Genomic DNA, 21,312 nt, shown 5'->3' with positions numbered 1-21,312 from the left:
GGTTTTACAGCACAGTCTTGGAAGTGGAGCACTCAAAAGTCCAGTGAAGAGAAGCTCCTTTAAAATTTAATCAACATGAAATATAAAAGACACATAAAGTAATAAAACCTTGTATCGCTGCTGTCTGCAGGTCAGGACCGTGTCCTGGAGTGGCCGTACAGCACATCTCTGGGGGAAAATGAGCCATCACCCAGCCAGGGAGGGGGCTACAACAGGGACGCTGAGTACTCAGACAATGGGCAGCGGGAAAACAGTATCTCCCCTTACTTCCATGAGCCCCGCACCCCCGACAGAGACCTTGGGACACGGAGGAGTCCGTTGCCCCCTCCTCTTCCCCCCGCTACCAGACACAAACCTCAAGACTCACCTCGGAGTGCCAAAGTGTCATTTATTTTTGGGGAGGGCCAACCCTTGAACAGGTCTAAGACCATAGGCTATGAGAGACTGTTGGAGAGCCCCGAGGTACCTGAGCACAGGCCGCTCTACTTGCACAACAACAACTCAGACTTTCGTTCACAAGACGCGGTGCCATTTCAGTTCAGCGGTCTGACTCATGTCTACAGTAACATCATAAGTGAGGAGGGCGGCGAGGAGCCGCTGCTAAGGGACTTGTTTTATCGGGACGCAACGGATGACGCAGAGGATGACGATGATGCTTCCTGCGAAGAAGACTCCACTGGGGGGACTCCCGTGGGTGACCACAGAGGAAGCGGCGGCGAGGAGAACTGCGGTAACCAAGGAGGAGGGCGAACCACAGCCGCCGGCAAAGCCACCTTTCTCTCGCTTTCCGGTTCAACTGATGACATCATCGACCTGACGTCACTCCCTCCTCCTGAGGGAGACGGCGGCGTTGACGAAGACGAGGACGACACGCTGCTGCAGACGCTCAACCTCGCCATCGCAGCCCCGCCGCCAGGTTTCCGCGACAGCTCAGATGAGGACGCGGCGCCCGAGGGACGGCCGCTAAGCACACTGGACAATGACGACATCCCAGTGTCTTTAATCGATGCCGTTCCGACACACGGGGAGGGGGGGGGAGGGACCAGGGGAGGGGAGAGGAGGCTGGAGAATGCGGTCATGAATACTCTACAGGCACTGGAGGCTCTGTCTGTCTCTGAGCAGAGGCCTCCGCCGCCGCCGCCGCCGCCTCCGCCGCCCAGCAGCAACAATCCAGGTCTGTTGAATTCTAACCAGTTTGGTTTTTGTCCCAAATAAATCCTGTGACCCACTGAGCAAAGTTAGATTCACTCATTTGATATAATTAGACTGCAAAGAAACTGTTTTCCTCCTTTAATTCTCTGTGACCTTTTGACCCCTTTAAGTTAGCAGACCTTCACGATACCGGAACGTATTTGAATAATGTGCCTTGTCATTAATTGCAAATGTGGTTTAATATTTAAAACTGTGATTATTTAGTGTTCAGTTGAATTAACCAATATTGAACTTTGTATCTTTTATATTTTAGGTGTTTACACATCTCGAGGCTTTAGCTCAGGGTCGTCGTCGGACTCTGGCAATGAGACCAACTCCTCAGAAATGACCGAAATCTCTGAACTGGCTGCTACTCACAGGCTCAGCGAGAGCCACATGCGTCTCCTGGTGGCCACAAGGGAGGGATACCAGCCTTTACTTGAGGAGAAAACCGAATTCCCCGTCTCACCCAGGACAGGAGGAACAATGCAGAAGAAAACCATTAGTCCAACGCGGCACCTTCATCCTCCAGCAGTTCCTCCGAGACGGAGCCCCCTGTTAGACAGCGCATCATCAGGGCCAGACTGCTTGGAGGTGAGGTCCCAAACTAACCTCTCATCCACTCTGCAGCGCCCTTGTTCGACCACACCCGGAGGCAAACATCACAGAAAGTCTGCAGACTCCAGTGGGAAGTATAACACCTTCAGCACAAGGGAGGGCCATCGAGGTGAGTGCGGCGGCATTCGCGGCCATCTTGACTTGGACCAGCGCACTTCGTTCTGTGAGAGAGGGGGAAGTCAAGGACGACAACATTCTTTTTTGGCAGAAAATTCGGGAGCCCACAGTCTCCCCCTCGACCAGCACAGAATCCCCCGCCCTCCCCCCTCCGCCGCCGACCGCCACTCTGACGGTGTCAACATGGAGGACTGTGGTAGAGACAATGGTGCTGCGACTGCAGAGCAAGATGAACATCTGGTCGTAGCATCATTGCTTTCCCCCACCAAAAAATCCAGAACAGGGGCGTCTAACCAGGGAGCTGACATGCAAAGCGACCATCCGCCGATTTCTAGACAGCAGAGTGTTGCACGGTTGTGTGAGTACCACCTCGCAAAGAGGATTTCAAGTTTGCAGGGAGAAGCCCACAGTTCCCTGCAGGGTTCTCTGTGCTCATCACTGGATGCTGGTGGCAGCACGAACAGCAGTGCCTGCGCCACCCCGACTGACTCACCACTTGGCCTTGGTGCGGTTGAATCAAAGCACCACCATATGCAAAGGCACCCACTCTCCAGTTCCTCCTCCTCACTACTCAGGGTGCTGAACTTTGAAGATAATAAACCCGGAACGCCTCACAGCATCCCTGGTCAGGGCACGCAGGGAAAGGACCTCCACCCGCACGCGGACCCTGCCCTCCTTCGGAAAATGCTCCCCAACATTCACCCCCCTGCCGCCGGGGCTGAACCAGGCCGACCCTCTTCAGCCACGCCGGCAAAGCATAAAGAGACCGCAGGTACCGGACACAAGAAGCTCCACAATGATCTGCATGCTAAACAACAGGCCTGTTTGAAGGGGTTGAACCAGAAGGAAGGCAGTGAGGCCTACAGGCAACTGATTAACTATCTCACAGTCAGCCAGATGCACCAGGGAGGGAAGCTGCACAGTGCAGGCATGGGAGGGGCAGTGAAAAAGGACACCAGGCGCTTTATCACTAGCAACCCTCAGCTTGTCGAAATGGTTAAGAGTCGGGGGAACACTATTGCTCGTTGCCCATGTATGCCTTCCTCCATGTCATCCCCATTCCTCAATCCAAATGTAGTCACCCCTAATGCAGCCACCATGCAGCTGGCAAACTCAAATCCACGCTCATACTATTCAGCCACACTTCCCGCCAAACTCCAAAGAAGTTCTGACACTCACGCTCAGAGACCGAACGACAATGTAGATTTCAGGCCAGCTACTGGCGAGAGGAGAAGCTCCTTCTCTGGCCTGGAGAGTGAGCTCGAGAGGAGTGATATGGACCCGGAGCACTTCCTCTCACTGTATAAGTCAGAGGGTTGTATCAACCGTGACGGGGCATTCATCACGGGTGCAAACCATGACGGTGGGGGTACCGCTAACCATCCCCCGCCTCGATCAAGAAGCCAACCTAGCGGTGGCACAGAGGACTGGTTAAAATCAGACCCGAGGGCAAAACATGCAGTTCGCCAGTCTCCTCATCCTCGTCCTAATGATTCTCTCTGTTTCTCTGCCGCCCCCAGTGTGATTGGTCAACGAGCAGACCTCAACACCATCTCACTAGGAAGGGGGGACCACCCGTCGGCTTTTGTCAGGCAGGCATCTACAAGCAGAGCTTGCATCACATCTCCGACTCCCAACCTGCAATCGCCACCTCCTCCCCCACCACCCCCACCTCCTCCTCCCTCGTGTGTACCTGTGCAGGCCAACACTAGCTCCAGCAATTCTGCATTCACACAAGAGTCTGTCCATTCCATCCAGTCCCGGCCCAATCAGAACCACATTCAGGCCGTTGCCCCAACCCAGCCACAGGCAGATCACTTCGGCAATAGCCTGCAAAGGGGCCGGGAGCTCAAACGCAGCTCCAGCAACGTCACCGGCTGTTCTGGCAGTGTGGAGGCTCTGTTCGATAAGCCCTCCCGAAGCCGCAGTCAGCAGCCCCTGTTGCCATCTGTGCCCCAGCAGTGTGACACCAAAGTACAGCGGAGGCCGACAAGGAAGCGGCTCTCCAAGAGCTACTCCCAAGGTTCAGTGTCTTCCCACACCACATGCTGGTCGACAGGCAGCAGGGTGGACACCAGAAGGGCATCTGTGGCATTTCCAGTGCAGAAAGACGCCAAACACATGAAGGGCTCGCAGAAACTGGACACCAGTCCCTGGAGATGCAATGGGCCCTTTAGCTACTGTTTCTTTAAACGTAAGAGTGAGGGGGAAGAGGATGAGATCGAGTGGGAGAAGCCCAGACGAAGCCGCGGTGGGAATAACATTGAGAGCGACGGCACCGCTGCAGCCGCCATATTTCCCTGTGGCTCGGCGCTGGATGCAGCTGGCGAGCAGCTCTACGGGGAGGTCCTCAATAACATGAGCTTCAGTGACCGCCTCGCACGAATCAACGCACTCAAGGACCGCATGTACGGCTTCCCATCCGGCTTCACCGACGTCCGCCGCGATGCCAGCGAGCTCATTGCACTGGTGAGATCCAGCATAGGCCGCTGCGACCGTGGACCCCAGATGCCAATCCAGGATGTATCCCAGTACAAGCAGCTCCTCTCAGTCGAGTCGAAAGAATTAGGCCGGGCGTGCCGGAGGATGGCACAGGCCCACACTAGTCCCGAGGAGATGCTGCTCGCCATCACCTGCAGCTTCCAGGTGCTGTGTTGCCTCTGCGAAGCGTGCATGTGTCTGGTCCGGGGCCTCGGGGCCTCGGCCGCGCACCAACAGAGAGAGGTCGTGGCGAAGGTGGACGAGGTCGTCATGAACTACATCTGTCTGCTCAAGGCGGCTGAGGCTGCCACCGTGGGAGCACCAGGGGAGCACAGTGTGAAAGCCCTGGTCCGCCACTCCAGCACTATGTCGGCCATTGCTAACGCACTCACCCGCTCCCTTAAAACGCTGCTTAGCAAGTAGAGGCTACTCTGTATGCTTTATGTAGTGTGGCCTACACAGTCAGTAGAGGTCTGTCTTTAGGCATCTCGTTGTTTTTTTGAGTCTGCTGAAAGAGTCATATTTTTTCATATTTGCTCTGCACAGTCTCCATATCAAAAATCGATAAAGTGTAAGGCCTGATTTACCCCTTAAAGTACCATGACAGTGAAACGGGGAGATTGCATAAGATGCTGAAAGGCAAGTCAAATCTGACTGCACTTGCTTCCTCTGATGACAATATTGTAATGTATATTTACAAGGCCATACTGTCACAGACCTTTGTAATATGACATGTACCTAATAGATACCCTTTTACCTGTGCATTATGTAAGTTATTAAAAAAAATGTTTATAATGTACATAGATACAACAAGAATTATATTATTTGCCGTAGCAGTTTGAAGAGGCCATTAAGTATTCAGCTTAATTTGCTCTAATATTGTACAGGGCTGGAGGAAATTCACTTTCAGTTCAATCAAAGTGCAGTTTTACTATAGATATTTATAATTGTAATCATGATACTTTACCTGTAGAAATATAAATAACGTGCCACTGTTCGTCCAGTGAGGAAATTGTTGCTGTTATTTTATTCACATGCTATATATATATATATATATATATATATATATATATGCCACATTTCTCAGTGACTGTGTAAAAGTGATGAATGATTTCAACCCTGTTGCATTACAATGCAGTTTTTTTGCTAGATGAAAGGAATAACTGTTAGAAATGTTGAAAATACAGGGATAATAGAGTTGCACTGCATTTAGCGCACTATTTTATCACCGAGATTATTTTCAAATAAGAATAATAAATTATAAACCCACCCCTCTCGCCTCAAAAACAGCTAAATATATAAGATTATAATATTAATATAATATTTACAATTTAGGAAACATTTTGACTTTGTTAGTCAATTCACATTGATGTGTTATTGATATTGAATTGTTTTTTTAATTATTTTTTGTGCATGATTATCATCTGTTTTTGGAATAAGTTCTTGTGTGCTTGAATTATTTATTTTTCCACACTGTGTATGAAGATGCAGTTATGTCTCTTGACAAGAAATACAATTCTTTTTTTTTCCAACAATCCACCAACCTATTAAAGTACATTTTACAGATATTTTTGTCTCCTTGAATGTGTCTTTTGCTTCGAATGCGTCACTGTAACTGGAAATCGGTGTGTGCTTGGTGTTACTTCATCTTAGAATCTAACTTTAAAACCTCCTCTGTTGAGGGATGGCTTCCTTTTTATATTGATATGGTATGTTGTGTGCTTGAAACTTTGCTGCTGTAACAAATGAATTTCCCAGTTTAGGATTAATAAAATCTATTATAAAGAGTGAGGGAGTGCGAGAGATGGCTGCCATTCCACACTGCTACCAGCAGGCGGCACGGTCCTCACTGTAAATACGTGTTTTCTTTTCCTTATACTTATAAAGTTTGAGGTTCAAATACATTTTTTTGGTAATTTTTACATGAACATGTATAAACCTTTTTATATCGACGTGGTACCTTGCTACTCTAACAAATTAATTTCCCAGTTTAGGAATAATAAGATCTATTATAAAGAGTGGCTGCTATTCCCCACTGCTACCAGCAGGTGGCACGGCCCCCGCGGTAAATACGTGCCAATGCAAACATCACAGTCGCCGCCTCATTTGCATATTAGGCGCCTTGTTTCAAGCGCGCAGCGACGCTAGCCAATGAGCGCCGTCGCATGCAGGACAAACCACGCCCGCGCGGCAACTCGTCCCCTCCAGCATTGTCCAGGCGGCAGAGGAGACAAAAAAGTTGTCAGCCCGTCTCACCTCCACTACAACCAGCGCAACTACAGGTCCAGGATCTCCTGGTTGACTTTAAACAAAGTGAGTTCGTGGAGTTTTAAACGTGCACTGACGCTCCGGAGGCCACGCAGCCCGTCCCCTGCGCCAGCTGGAGGGAAGTGACTGTCGGGCTCCACCGCGGGGGTGTAAAGTTCAGCTAACAGCACCGGGGTCGTTCAGCTCTTCACCGACTCGGGGCCCCGATGGCAGCAGCTGTGTGCCAGCCGCGACGCGCCCTGGTGGAAATACCTGCGCCGCAGCCAAAGATTGCAGGTGAGGTGGAGAAGTGGCCGATTTCTATTATTGTCTGCAAGAGGCGCCACTTTGCTATCATGCTAATGTTATCAGTAGCGCGCCCCCCCTCCCTCCTCCTCCTCCTTGTCCTCCACCCTCTTCCCACTCCTCCCCCCACTCTCCTCCTCCTCCTCCCCCCCTTCTCTCCTCCTCCTCCCCCCTCTCTCCTCCTCCTCCTCCGACCTCTCTCCTCCTCCCCCCTCTCTCCTCCTCCTCCCAACCCCCCCCTCTCTCCTCCTCCTCCTCCCTCCTCTTCCTCCTCCTCCTCCCACCTCTCTCTTCCTCCTCCCCTCCCCCCTCTCTCCTCCTCCACCCTCCTCCTCCCCCTCTCTCCTCCTCCTCCTCCTCCGACCTCTCTCCTCCTCTTCCTCCTCCCCCCCTCTCTCTCCCTCCTCCTCCCTCCTCTCTCCTCCTCCCTCCTCTTCCTCCTCCTCCCACCCCTCTCTTCCTCCTCCTCCCTCCTCCCTCCCCTCTCCTCCTCCTCCTCCCACCTCTCTCCTCCCCCCCTCTTTCCTCCTCCTCCCTCCTCTTCCTCCTCCTCCCACCTCTCTCTTCCTCCTCCCCCCTCCTCTTCCTCCCCCCCTCTCTCCTCCTCCTCCTCCTCCCTCCCCTCTCCTAGTCAATAATCAATAGTTTCTAACTCTGACTATAACGTGCACAACTGTGTCAAACTCACAGGACTAACATGTATTTCACACAGTCGAGTTGTTCCCTGCAGCAAGTGGCATTGTTGCAAATAAAAGGAGCCAAAAAGTTTTAATTTATATATATATTATTTTTATACATATATATTTTATTTTGGTTTATTTATTCCTATACATTTTTTGCTTTCTTCTCCGCAGCCCGCATGAGGAGGTCGTACCTAGAGATCTTAGGTGCTCGATTGGCTCCATCGCCACTTCACAGGGGGAGAAACACAAATGCAAACACCAAGCGTGTGCAGTCATGTGAGTACGGATCTTTCGTCAGTGTACCTGCAAAACTAACGTGCCGACTGAAAATGTGTTTTTCAGTCACTGTCCAGTAAATGTCAATACGACTAACTGCTCCATGTTACATCAGTCCAATAAAAGGAAATGTTCAGAGCAATAAAAGCTGTTATGTCTTGCTCCTATCCTCCAATAATTTCTGAGAAACTATTACAAACTGGTGACTATAGTTTCTGTTAAAGCGTTGCCTGTGTTTGCTGTGGTTTGTCCTAATCATATGTCCCCCTTTGTTTTGCAGTGGACTTGCCCATCGGCGGGGTGTGGAGCGGGAGATTAGAGGAGCAGTGCGAGAAGATGGACGAGCACCAAACCCCGCTCTCCAAACAGCAGCTCGTGCAGTTGATCAGATCGCTCATCCTAGTTGAACAGGTATTCATCGTGGCTCCGTGGTTTCTGTCGTAGAAAAAATGCGCGTGCAAAGTCAAATGCGCTGATCGGATCGCTGTGTTTCCCTTGTGTCCCAGAGCCAAGAGCCCAGGATCCTGGCCTCCGACTTGAAGTATCTCCACGAAGACTTGCAACTGAAGAAGGCGAATGTGTACAGGTCCATCCCCTATTCGCGGTTGGGCTCCAATAGAGACGCGCACTGCTACAGAAAAGCATATCCTCACCTGGTGGCATTCAAAGTGAGTATCATCGGTTCCCTGCGTGATGATCTGAGAAACCTCCTAAATCTCATTTTTACTCGTTTGTCGATGAATTCTCATTTGCAGGAAAAATGAACAAGCATTTTATTTTCGACATTGAAAGGAATCGCGGACTCTTCAAGCACACAGCGGCTTCTTCATTTCTAATTGAGCGTCACGGACATATTAAACAATGTGCTATGCGAAACCCCCCGTGTGGCTCCTGGAGCCGAGTGTTTCATTGTCTCACGCCAGTCCGTCGCTTCCCCATCCTCCCCTCCTCCGCAGGTGTCGTGTCAGGAGTGGGGCCAGGTTCTTCTGAGGAACAAAGAGTGGGACGCCGTGTTGGAGCACACGCTGATGGCGTGGCGCTACACCAGCGAGCTGCCGCGGTGGGACACAGCCAACCACAACGCTGTCCGGGAGCAGTGCTACGGCACTCTGGCAGCTCACAGCCTCGCGGCTCTCCAGCACTACCGCCCCGAACCTGGCCGAGGACGCGAGCTGCTCAGGAGGTAACGCCGTCGTTCTTAAAGGCACACCATCGCCTCACATGCTGTCAGTGTACCGTCATGCACCCGTGATAGAGGGACGGGGAGATGGTTGTACTTAATTGATCCCAATACAGTGAAATCTGCTGGAAAGTGCAAAATATCAGGCATATTAAGAATATGAGAAATGTGAGTGGAAGAACCGCAAAACTTTACAAATGTAAGGACTTTAGTTTCCAATAATGTGCATCCGAACAAGTGCAGAGATGCAAGGATTTATTATATTGTATGTTTATTATTATGAGATTAAAGTAATACTCTGTATTAGGACTTGGTCTTCATTTCAAAAACGGTGTAAGAATAACCTGTCCTGATTCAGTCAGTCTGTTTTTCCGGAGCTCAAGTATCTAATCCACTGGTTTATCCATGCATTTGAAAGATACTAATGTATTTTTGGTTTTTACAACGAGTCAATAAGATACTTCACACATCCCTGTGAACAACAGCCTGCCTCTTGAACAGAAATTGGTCAACTCAGGTTACTGAGATGAGGCGACAGCGAACCTTTGGTTTACCTGAATCCCGACTTCAAGTCTGCGCTAAGCGCGGTGGTGATTATCAGCCAGAGAGAAATTGCAGCTGCATATGCTTTCGCTTGGCCGCAATTCCTTTGCTGATACGTTAGCAACAAGATGGAGACTTGCCATATTCCTCTGAAGCAAAGCAACGTGGAGTCTTCTCTCTCTCTCTCTCTCCACCTGCTGAGTGTAAGTCGTCTTGAAGTCCTGGGTTGTCTCACCAGACTCCGGCACACTTGGTGCCACAAGTGTTCTGCTTTCCTCACCACCGTAGTTCACTCCAGCTCACTGGGATGCGTGAGATCAGTGTGTATATTATGACCATCAGCCATCTTTATTGCTTTTGCAGGGGATGTCAGAATCAGTGCAGCGTCAAAATGATGTTTTCCTTATGCACGAAAGGAACTGGCAGCCACACATTTGATTTATAATGTGGCTAATCACATAGCTTCTCGAAGAGCTGTCACACTCTTATGGTTGTTGTTATTGTGAACGTCCAGCTGTCTGGTGATGTAGTGGCGACCCTAAACCGTTTTTTGTGTTTCTCTTTCTAGGTTGAAGACGGCTCAGCTGCATAGCCGGTCAATCGTGCACTGTATTCAGGAGCTGCAGAGGATGATGGGATGCGCAGACGACTCCTCCATGGATACAAAATGAACACGAAACACCTAACAAGTGTGATTTAAAGGTGACATGAAATATTTGTGATGAGTTCCAGACAATGCATAAGACCACCGTCTGATATCACACCTCTTTATTTAATCACACACACATTTTTTTACACCAACTGGAAATCATTGAGGTCACGAGGAGTGAAACGTGTCGCATCCCTTCTCATAACTTCCTCATGGTTGGTCGATGTAACATGTTCATGTTTCACAATGGCCCCCGATTCATTTTTTTTTCCCTTTAGATTTACATTCACGGTGTGAGAAAGATGTCCAGTTCAGTATGATTTCAACTTTTGTACATTTTTAAGACATATGTATTGAACCATGACCATTGAAATGTAAAGTATGAAATGTCCTTTTGTTGTTTTTTTCTATGGGGGCGTGTATGTGTGTGTATAGTCCTTATTACTGTTCACAATACTTGAAAGTAAGTCATCTTTGTCTATAGTTGTGTTTTCTGTGTGTGTCTACTTTATAGGAAACTGTCTGTCATTGTTTGCACTGTTTGTCCTGAAAACTTGAAAAATTTTGATAAAATAGACCTAATTTAAATAAAGTCATGACTGCAAGTATACTGAGTTTTGTCCAACCTCTTTTTTGTGTTAAAGCATACATCACCACTGCATCTGTTTTGAGACTGCTATGAATTGATTAGTCATCAAATGATTTATATGGCACATTGAAATGTGCTCGCTGATGAACACACCATAGGGCTTCCCCCTAAAAAGCTTTAGCTGCAGGAAGCAGTTGCAGGATGAGGAGGCATTGTCTGTGCCTCCTGTATTAAAAAAATAATAAATAATGGGAATTGAATGGATTAGTTGTGGCTAATGTAACTATTTTCAATTTTTTTCCCGCACCCTCCACAGGCTTCATTAACATCCCCAGACCGCATCACGACAGTAGCACACTATACTTGCGGTATCTGAACATTCATTAATGCGGAACGCAATTGTTGTTCTCAGAGAAATTGTTAGAAGAGATGGTTACTATTCCGGGCCATGGGATAGGGAGCAGACGACGGCGTTTATCTGTTTTGATAAATTGTTTTCCTGAATTGAAATAATGTAAATGTCTTTTCTGCTTTCTTTTTTTCGCCAGCTACGTTTGTCTTTGGAAGGCTGTGAGAATTTGACTCCTAACTTCGTTGCATCTCGTTTGAAGGATGAAATGCAGTTGCTATAGCAACGCGACAGACTGTTGACAGTTGGCCGAAGTTGGTTTAACCTGGAGGAGCTTCTCCAAAGAGCGAGCAGAGAAGCAGGACAATCAGATTCTCGTGAACACTGGGTTCTTTTTTGCTTCTGAGGGCAAACCTTTAAAAGGATGATTCAATCAATAAAATCTTTTCAGACGAAGAACAAGTCATCTATTCACAAAACAAATTCTGAGCCTTTGAAGGCTTTTCTGTAAAATGCCCATGGGATCGACTCTGGGAGAAAAAAATGACTCGCAAAGGATTATGGAGCCCCAGAAGGGACCAAATTAAGGGTTTTGCATTTCAACATCACCTGAGATGCTTGATGAGCGTCTCTTAGAGGTTTTCACGCTCCATATTATAATGTGAAGGTCATTGGAATTGAACCCTCACTTGCAGGCTGAGCTATTTGATCAGGTGTCCAACTTCACTGATTCAATTTGGGTCCTTGACTTGAATTCCCCAGCTCTTTACGTGAGGAAGTGAAGTGAAGAAGTAGAAGTAAATGTAAAATAAGAATTCTTGAATGGCTGGCTGAGGAGCTCAGTAAGTTAGATGTCAGATTTTGAGTTTTGAGATTGTGTGTTCTATCCCCAGCTGCTTTAGAGAAATTTGAAGTCAATATTCAAGATTGAACCCACACTTAAACCCACACCTTCTACTTCCTTCCAATATTGACTTTAAACTTTGGCTCCTTGACTTCAAAATTCTCCAATCCAGCTGGGGGTTGAACCAACAACCTCAAAATGAAAAGTCTGTGATCTACCTTGCCAAGCTACTCAGCCAGACATTCACAAATGTCTCTGAACCTCTAGTTCCAGTGCTGCACGGAAATGTCGAGCTCAAGCAACTCTGATGGTACATGATGTCTTTCATCTGGGTGTTGTGACTGCAGACACTGACTCGGCTGTGACTGGCTCAAGCTGTTAGATGATGGACAGGAAGATCGGAGGTAGATGGATCAATGTTTGAGATTTTTGTGAAGAGGAAGAAGTATAAGTAAAGGTAAAAAAAAAAAAAATATTGACTGGCTGGCTGAGTAGCTCAGTGAGGTAGATATCAGATTTGAAGTTTGGACATTGTTGGTTCAATCCCCAGCTTGTTGAGAGAAAGTTTAAGTCAATGACCCAAATTAAACAGTCAATATTCAAGATTGAACCCACACTTCAAAGCTTCAGATCTAATACTAAACAGTCTGACCTAACTGATCAGATGTCCATCTTCCTATATTGACTGTTCTTTTAGAAATTTGAAGTCAATGACCCAAAGTTAACACTCAATATCTGGAGGAAATGGATGGTGGACCTCTGATCAATTAGCTCAGACTGGAAAATGTTGGTTCTGAAACTTTGAAGTGTGGCTTCAATCTTGACTGTTTACTTTGGGTGTTTGACTGAGCAGTCAGTTCAGGAAAGTGGCAAATAGGAGTAACGACTTTTAAATATGGACATTCTCAGTAGTCTAGTGGTTTATGGCCATGACCTTAAACCTTAGAGTGGCTGGGTCAAGTCCTCTACTCATCCATCTTTCTGCAAAAATGTTCAAGAGATCCTTTAAAAGTTTCATGTCTTTGCATAATATTTAATGCAAGCACTGCCATTTCAACTTATTTCTGAGAGAAGATGTTGAACATTTACATAAATCATACAAAACACAAACAGGTTGACTTAAACTTTAGCCGTTCGTCATCTCAAAAGCCGACAGCAAGTTAAATGTGAAGAACTGGACCAATGCCTTCCCAGAGAGACGCTGGTGCAGTGGAAAGATTTTAGACTCTTGTGCGAAAGGTTGTCAGATCAAGTCCCTTGTCCCGCTCCCTTTTTGTGATTTGACTGAAACAAAACATACATTTAAACTTATTTCTGAGTAAAGATGTTGAACAGAAACTTTGTGGCAGTGTTTTCATTTACATAAATTCTACAAAACACAAACAAGTTGACTGAAAACTTTAGCAGTTCGTCGTCTCGAAAGCCGACAGCAAGTTAAATGCGAGAAAAACTGAGACACAGTTTCCTGAGTAAGATGCTGGTGAAGTGGTAAGATTTTAGTCTCACATGCGAAAGGTTGACAGATCAAGACTCACCATTTTTGTGATTTGGTTGAAACAAAACATACATTTAAACTTATTTCTGAGTAAAGTTGTTGAACAGAAATTTTGTAGCAGTGTTTTCATTTACATAAATGCTTCATTTATAAGAAAAAACAAAACCAAATGTGTCCATTCTGTGACGTAAAGGCAACGCTACAGGTATGGACATATTAAGGTCCATGGTTCGACTCTGACCTTTAACAATTTTACAATTTGCCCTCTTGAATGTCTGATGTTCATGAGAACAAACAAGACCTAGGTCAGTGTGAAAGATGGTGGTCGAGCAGTGAGGCGTCAGGCTCTTGTGTGAGAGACCCAGGGTTCAAGACTGAGTGCGGACTCAAACACATACGAACGAGATTCTGAACTTGAAACACGGACCTGGAATTCCCTTAAATGGACAAGATTCCCGAGAGAGGAAAGCAGAAAAAAGTGATATGTGCGTTGTTGGTGAAGAGTATTCCTACAAGGCTCGGTGAACAGTTGGATACAGTGGTTGCCAGGCAAACGAAGAATGGCGAGTGGACTGCCAAATATTCTAAACAAGCTCGGTATTGAACAAATAACCCAAAACCTGTCGATTACCTTGCAAAGCTACCCCAGCGAGACATCCCAAAATTTCTCGGTGCTTAACAAAAATCTCAAACTCAAGCAACTCTGGTGGAACATGATGTCTTCCATCTGGGTGTTTTGACTGGCTCAAGCAGTCACAACACCCAGATGCAAGACATCATGTTATCAGAGTTACTTGAGCTTGAGATTGTTGTGAACCAGTAGAAGCAGAAGTTCTGATAACTGTCTGCATGTTTGGCTGAGGAGCTTAGTGAAGTAGATATCATATTTGAAGTTTTTGAGATTGTTGGTTCAATCCCCAGCTTGTTTGGAGACGTTTGAACTCAATGACCCAAAGTAAACATTCAATATTTAACCCACACATCAAAGCTGAGTGAAGATGTTGAACATGAACTTTGTAGCAGTGTTTTCATTTACATAAATCCTACAAACCAGAAACGAGTTGACTGAAAACTTTAGCCGTTTGTCCTCTCGAAAGCCGACAGCAAGTTAAATGTGAAAAAATTGGGCCTATGGTTGTTGAGTAGGACGGTGGTGCAGTGGAAAGATTTTAGACTCTTGTGCCAACGGTTGTCAGATCGAGACCAACCTCCTTTTGGGATTCAAACGAAACATACATTTAAACTTATTTCTGAGGAAAGATGTTGAACAGAAACTTTGTGGCAGTGTTTTCATTTACATAAATTCTACAAAACACAAACAAGTTGACTGAAAACTTTAGCAGTTCGTCGTCTCGAAAGCCGACAGCAAATTAAATGTGAAGAACTGGGTTTAAGTTCTCTGAGTAAGATGCTGGTGAAGTGGTAAGATTTTAGTCTCACATGCGAAAGGTTGACAGATCAAGACCCACCATTTTTGTGATTTGACTGAAACAAAACATACATTTCAACTTATTTCTGAGTTAAGATGTTGAACAGAAACATTGTAGCAGTGTTTTCATTTACATAAATCCTACAAAACACAAACAAGTTGACTGAAAACTTTAGCAGCTCTTCCTCTCGAAAGCCGACAGCAAGTTAAATGTGAAGAACTTGACCAAAGTCATCCCAGAAAAACGGCGGTGAAGTGGTAAGATTTTAGGCTCTGGTGCGAAAAGTTGACGGATCAAGTCCAACCAGTACCTTTTTATGAAATCATTCACACAAAACTAATCATACAAATCTCAGGTAAGTCCTTTGCATTTTTGTTTCATTCAGTGGTGTAGAGGCAATGATACAGGTGTGAACATATTAAGGTCCATGGTTCGAATTCCATCTTTTGCAAGTTGTCCTCTTAAATGTCTGCTGCTGCTTCATTTATGAGAAAAAACAAAATCAAATGTATCCATTCCGTGGCGTAGTGGCAATGATACATGTATGGACATATTAAGGTCCATGGTTCAAGTCTGACCTTTTGCAATTTTACAATGTGTCCTCTTGAATGTCTGATGTTCATGAGAACAAACTGGACCAACTATAGCATGAAAGATGGTGGTCGAGTGGTAAGACGCGAGGCTCTGGTGCGAGAGACCCAGGGTTCAAGACTGAGTGCCGCCTCAAGCATGAACTAAGGAGATCTGTAGATCATGTGCACTACAAGACACTCAAACATGAAAGAACGAGGTCCCGTGAGTGAAACACGGACCTGAAACTTCCTGAACTGCACGATTTGCCCTTCATGGGTAAAGCACGACAATAGAGAAAAGCACGACAAAACAATGCCTGCGATCGTTGTGTAGAGAAGTTCTCTACCAGCCTCGGAGATACACTGGTTAGCGTGGTGACAGTGTGCTGTGAGATGAAGGGTAAAAAACATAATAATAATAAAAAAATTAATTGAAAATACAAATGTAAAACAAAACTAATTGATAAAAAAATATGTGAATCAATTAACAATAATCAAAAATACAATTTAATTAAAAAATACAAAAAAATGAAAAAGATCAGTTAAAAAACACAAAACCCCCCAAAAAGCCGTTTTTTGCAGAAAACACTAAAAATTGGAAAAATGTATCCTTGTCTTGAGCAGGTATTGAACTATCAACCATTCAGTTTGGGATCACTAACTTTACCACTGCACCACCTGACTACACATAAACAAGTGTTTTTACTTCTATTTACCAAATGACCTGACTTCCCCTAATTAAAAAAAAAAAATATATAGCAAAATACACCTAGAAGTACATTACAAGACATGGACAGACACTAATCTGCATATGCTTAAAGGCACAAATTAGAAAATATATATGTCATATTACAAGCCATTAATTTGTCAGGTACATTTTTTTCTTTTTTTAAAAGACCTGTGTAAGGTTCAGGCTTTTTAGGTTTAGTATCATTCCGCTCAAATTATGGTAAAGATATTGAAAAGGAAAAGGAGGAAAAGTGCATATAAGAATCAGAGGTGGAGGGATGGAGGGGACTCACTGGTAAAGACGGATGAACTGAGGATGAGGGTTGACGGGGTCCAGGGGTCAGTAGATCATGTGCACTGCAAGACAAGACGGAGGAGAGAGGGTCACAGTGGAGGAGTGATACACAGGTAAAGGTCTTACAGACAAACAATTAGTGGCTAAAAGTTTACTGAGAAACGCCCCCCTAAAAGCAAAAATTTGCTAGTATATGCCATACTATATACTAGGTCCTATTTTTCAGTTTTTATAACATACTATATACTATGCGGTTTTATGCCTTACTATACTATGTCATTAATTTTTTACAAGTGAAAGTTTGAGGAGTAAGTTCACACATCAAGTCTACAAGCGCCTGCATTTTGCAACATATTTACCTTCACACAAATCTCACATTTTGATCTCACAGGTTCAGTCATATCATGAGAAAAGACAAAATATTAAGAGTAGAATTTGAGTAGAACAAAAGCAGCATCTCATACAAATACATGTAGAAGGAGCAGGACTAAACTGGTTACATATCAATAAGTTTAAAGTCAATGGCAGCTGGACGTGCTTTCATTCATTCATCACAGTCTGTGTTGCTGCTGGCCTCGTGTTACTTTGAATACTTTAAATATATTTAAAGACAATTAATGACTTATTGTGTAGGTGGTTCTTTTATTTGAGTAAACTTCAGTGTGTTTGTTTGTGTCTGACTTCCTCCACCACTGAACAACGAGCTCCAGGTCTGTTTATCTCCTGATGCTCGTCAGGCTGAAGCACAAGTAGCGAACACATGGAGCAGGTTTTCACCTTCAAACACATGGAGCAGGTTTTCACCTTCAGACACATGGAGCAGGTTTTCACCTTCAGACACATGGAGCAGGTTTTCACCTTCAAACACATGGAGCAGGTTTTCACCTTCAAACACATGGAGCAGGTTTTCACCTTCAAACACATGGAGCAGGTTTTCACCTTCAAACACATGTGAACAGTGAAAGAGCAGCACCGACACATTCAAAGTTGAAGGTGTTCTCACCAAATATTTGTTCCGCGTTCGCCGGCTCCTAGCGGAACTGACGACAGGCAAACCGGAAGTGGGGGATTCCAATGGAACGTATAGGGAAAAAAGGGGGCGGCGACTTGCAATGTACCAAGAATGAGTCCACAGGGGTGAAGTTTGTTTCTGTAACATAAACTATTTAACTGTCCAAACAACCAGAAACGTACTTGAGTTTATTCTGCTATATTATCAAATTTGATTTTTTTTTTCGTTACACATTTCAGTCTGCTGTAAATCCCATTGACCACTAGGGGGAGCTAAGTGAGGATTAAATGTGATTACAGTGACTGGTTAACACTCACACACCATACACACAGTAGAAAACATGTAAGGCAAAATTAAACAAATATGAGTAACAAATGTAAAGAATGCACTTATTCGTGAAAGTGTGTGGGGGTTAGACATTTAAAACAGTTTCCACCTTGGACTTTGAGATATTGTGATGGCTAATTTCACCTGACCATTTATAGACCAAACGATTTGAGAAAATTCCGGTATAATAAACACTACAAATAGAGAATTAATCACTATATTAAAAATATTTCTAAGTTTTTAATAAGAGCCTTAAAAACAATTGTATATCAGATCAATTTATATATTACAAAATCTCGGGGGGAGCCTGAACACTTCACAGCAACAACATATACATTACATTGGTGATTTCAAGGAAAAGAAATGAGTCAAAACACATAACACAAAATTTAAAACTTTCATTTGTGAACCAATGGAATGAACTGCAATCAATCTGGGCCTTCTATTTTAAAGAATACTAACAAGGACAAGGGGAAGAAAACCACAAGAAAAAGGCCAACAACACTCTGTGGTGAACAAAGACAGAGGCTCACTGAACTCAACATTGATAGACCTGTTAGTTTCTAATTCACATCAATTGAATTATTCAGTCATTCAAAAGGAGGCCAAGGCTTTGGTCTGGGCTTCACATCATTTCGACGTCTATTTTGTTTCTGGTCTTGCTTCTGTGATAGTCTGTACAGACCATAACCCACTGACTTTCCTTAACTCTTTGAAGTGTTGAGTTTGCTTGAGTGTGAGATTTTTGTGAAGCAGCAGAAGTTCGGAAAATTCTCAACTGTCTGGCTGAGTAGCTCAGTGAGGTCGATCACTGTCGCGACATCTTGAGGTTGTTGGTTCAATCACCGGCTTGTTAAGAGAAATTTGAAGTCGAGGACCCAAAGGAAACAGTCAATATTCAAGATGGAACGCACACTTGAACGTTTCAGAACTAACACTTAACAGTCAGAGTTGATTGATCTTGACTCCACCTTCTATTTCCTTCCAATATTGACTGTATACTTTAGGTCATAGACTTCAAATTTCTCTAAACAAGCTGGGAACCAAACCAACGATCTCAAAACTTCAAGTCTGACATTTACCTCACTGAGCCACTCAATCGCTCCCAAAATGTTTTTTTTCCCTTTACTTCTACCTCACTAGAATCCCACGTATCATCAGAGTTGCCTGAATTTGAGATTTTAATGAAGAAGTAGAAGTAGAAGTTCTGGAAAATTTTCAACTGTCTGGCTGAGTAGCTCAGCGAGGTCGATCACTGTCGTGACATCTTGAGGTTGTTGGTTCAATTCAAGATGGAACGCACACTTCAAAGTTTCAGAACTAACACGTAACAGTCTGAGTTGATTGATCTTAAGTCCACCTTCTATTTCCTTCCAATATTGACTGTATACTTCGGTTTATAAATTTCAAATTTCTCCAAACAAGCTGGGAGTTGAACCAACAATCTCAAAACTTCAAATCTGACATTTACCTCACTGAGCCACTCAGTCAACTTCATAACAGTGTTTTCATTTACATAAATCGTACAAAACACATTAGTTGAATGGAAACTTCATCAGTGCTTCCTCTCAGAAGCCGACAGCAACTTAAATGTGAAGAACTGGACCAACTTGGTTAAACATCTGATTTGTGTGAATAAATTCAACTCTGAGAGATACCTTCAAATCTTGCAGGTGATAGAAAAACTTTAGGTCTTCAGATCGATGCACACACAGATAGAGTGGGTGGGCAGTGCCATCACTCATCAGGTAGAGTAGCTCACCTGGTTAAACAGCTGCATGCAAATCCAGACACACAAGTTTGATTCTTGCGCGCGAGTTCAAGTCTTGTATGAGTCGCGAATGGAACGCATCTGAGAGAACAGTATACTTCCCTGTCTAGACGACTAATGGTGCAGACGTGAAACTTAAATATTTTCAGGAAATATTCTCCACATTCAAAGTTGAAGTACAACAAACGTTCCACAAAGTGAGTGCGTCGGGTGGCGCGGTGGGTTCGTTCACGGCCTCAGGTGCGGTCGTGTCCTATTCAAAGTGGTATCGGATCCCGGTCGGTAAAGAGGGTGAGCTGCGGATGGAGATGACAGTCGGGAGGGACCCCAGAGAAGATTGCTGAGGGTGAGTATATGAACATGATTGTGTGTATTAACAGGATGTGGTATTGTGTGCAGATGAAGGTCATGAAGTCGGGGGAGGCCCCGAGAGGTTGCGGATGAGGAGTGATGATGCCGGGGGAACGTCAGCCCCCCTGCCCCTCGAGACAAAGATAAGTAGGGGGTTATACTAAACTTTTATCTGTCAACAACACTAAAATTGAACTACAGTCCCTCTCTGCATTTTACAAAACAACAGTTCAGTATATGACGTGACGAGTCACATCGTATACTGAACTGTTGCTTTGTACAATTTTTATGTACAAAGATCTGAAAAAAAAAAGCAGAGAAAAAAGTTAATAAAAAGTTACAAAGCAGACAACACAATCTTTTTTACTTTTACTTTCCTTTGCATGGAGACATCTTGTGAAGAAAAGAAAAATAATTTTGGATTTATGCCAAGACAACCTTTTTCTTCACAAAGTTTCGACACAAAGGGAAGTAACAGAATATACTAAACAACAAAGTTACTCAACATACTTACACCTTGATCAAAAAGTGATCCTTTATACATTTTAACATTCATATTGGTCTGTGGAAGAACAAGTACGCATGAATCATTTGGAGTTATCCTGACTGCACCATGTGAACACATTTTAACGTTAAATATACTGTAAGACTTGTTGGTTTTAACAGTTCCAGATTTCCATCTTGAGACCAGCTATTAAGTTTTTGGTTTTTAAAGACTTTGGTTATATAAAACTTTTAACGTTTGGATTTATTCTCATCGAATCAAACAATCAAGGAATTCTGGGACCTGCTTTGACTTTTTTGGAGTTAATATTTTATTTTGCTGGTGAATTTTTGAGCACATACTTTTTCCTTCCTAGACTATGATCAGCAAATGTAGATCCACAGACCATCTGTAACACACAGTAAAGGATTCACAACGGGACTTGTGTTTTTCATGATCTCATACGTGAACACCTTCTGCACGGAGGTCGAGCTCCTTGGTCCGGTTGAAGAGGACGGCGGAGATGCTTGATGTTCCTGCGCAGGGTCAGGCTCATGGTGGAGGACAGCTGGAGGAGCAAAGAGGCTTCTGGTTAGAGTCTGTTTGTAATTTGACAAAACTTTACAAATTTACTCAACATACATTTTTAACAGTCACATTTGTCTGTGAAAGAACATGTACGCATGAATCATTTGGAGTTATCCTGCACCATGTGACCACATTTTAACATGAAATATACTGTACAACTTGGTTTTAACAGCATCAGATTTGCA

At 44.6% G+C, this 21,312-nt stretch overlaps 2 protein-coding genes and 1 long non-coding RNA gene across 16 annotated transcripts in view; 2 read left to right on the top strand and 1 right to left on the bottom strand.

The window, feature by feature from the left end:
* Positions 1–5,969, top strand: part of LOC118301182 (FERM and PDZ domain-containing protein 4-like) — a 53,545-nt gene extending 47,576 nt beyond the window's left edge. For all 6 annotated transcript variants that reach the window (XM_035626456.2, XM_035626446.2, XM_035626439.2 and 3 more), the window contains 2 exons: positions 131–1,174; positions 1,466–5,969. In XM_035626456.2, coding sequence (XP_035482349.2) covers positions 131–1,174; positions 1,466–4,830 — 4,409 coding nt within the window. In that variant the 3' untranslated portion in view covers positions 4,831–5,969. The remainder of the gene's footprint in view (positions 1–130; positions 1,175–1,465) is intronic.
* Positions 5,970–6,583: 614 nt separating this feature from the next.
* On the top strand, positions 6,584–10,901 carry LOC118301224. Its single transcript, XM_035626505.2, has 6 exons — positions 6,584–6,951; positions 7,815–7,919; positions 8,200–8,330; positions 8,426–8,587; positions 8,876–9,102; positions 10,211–10,901. Exons 1-6 carry the CDS (start codon positions 6,882–6,884, stop codon positions 10,311–10,313), a joined length of 798 nt encoding a protein of 265 aa, XP_035482398.1. The 5' UTR covers positions 6,584–6,881; the 3' UTR covers positions 10,314–10,901.
* Positions 10,902–11,031: 130 nt separating this feature from the next.
* Positions 11,032–21,312, bottom strand: part of LOC118301237 — a 1,055,945-nt gene continuing 1,045,664 nt past the window's right edge. For 8 of the 9 annotated variants that reach the window (XR_007030466.1, XR_007030462.1, XR_007030465.1 and 5 more), the window contains 4 exons: positions 21,013–21,107; positions 17,598–20,355; positions 16,593–16,656; positions 11,032–13,357 (listed from right to left, as the gene is read on the bottom strand). This is a non-coding gene — a long non-coding RNA (uncharacterized LOC118301237). Of the gene's footprint in view, positions 13,358–16,592; positions 16,657–17,506; positions 20,356–21,012; positions 21,108–21,312 lie in introns of all 9 variants that reach the window. The other variant, XR_007030467.1, reaches the window with a different exon arrangement.

The sequence above is a fragment of the Scophthalmus maximus genome, chromosome 1 (genome assembly GCF_022379125.1).
Source record: "Scophthalmus maximus strain ysfricsl-2021 chromosome 1, ASM2237912v1, whole genome shotgun sequence".
Lineage (NCBI taxonomy): Eukaryota > Metazoa > Chordata > Actinopteri > Pleuronectiformes > Scophthalmidae > Scophthalmus > Scophthalmus maximus.
This window is presented reverse-complemented; position numbering and strand designations above follow the sequence as displayed.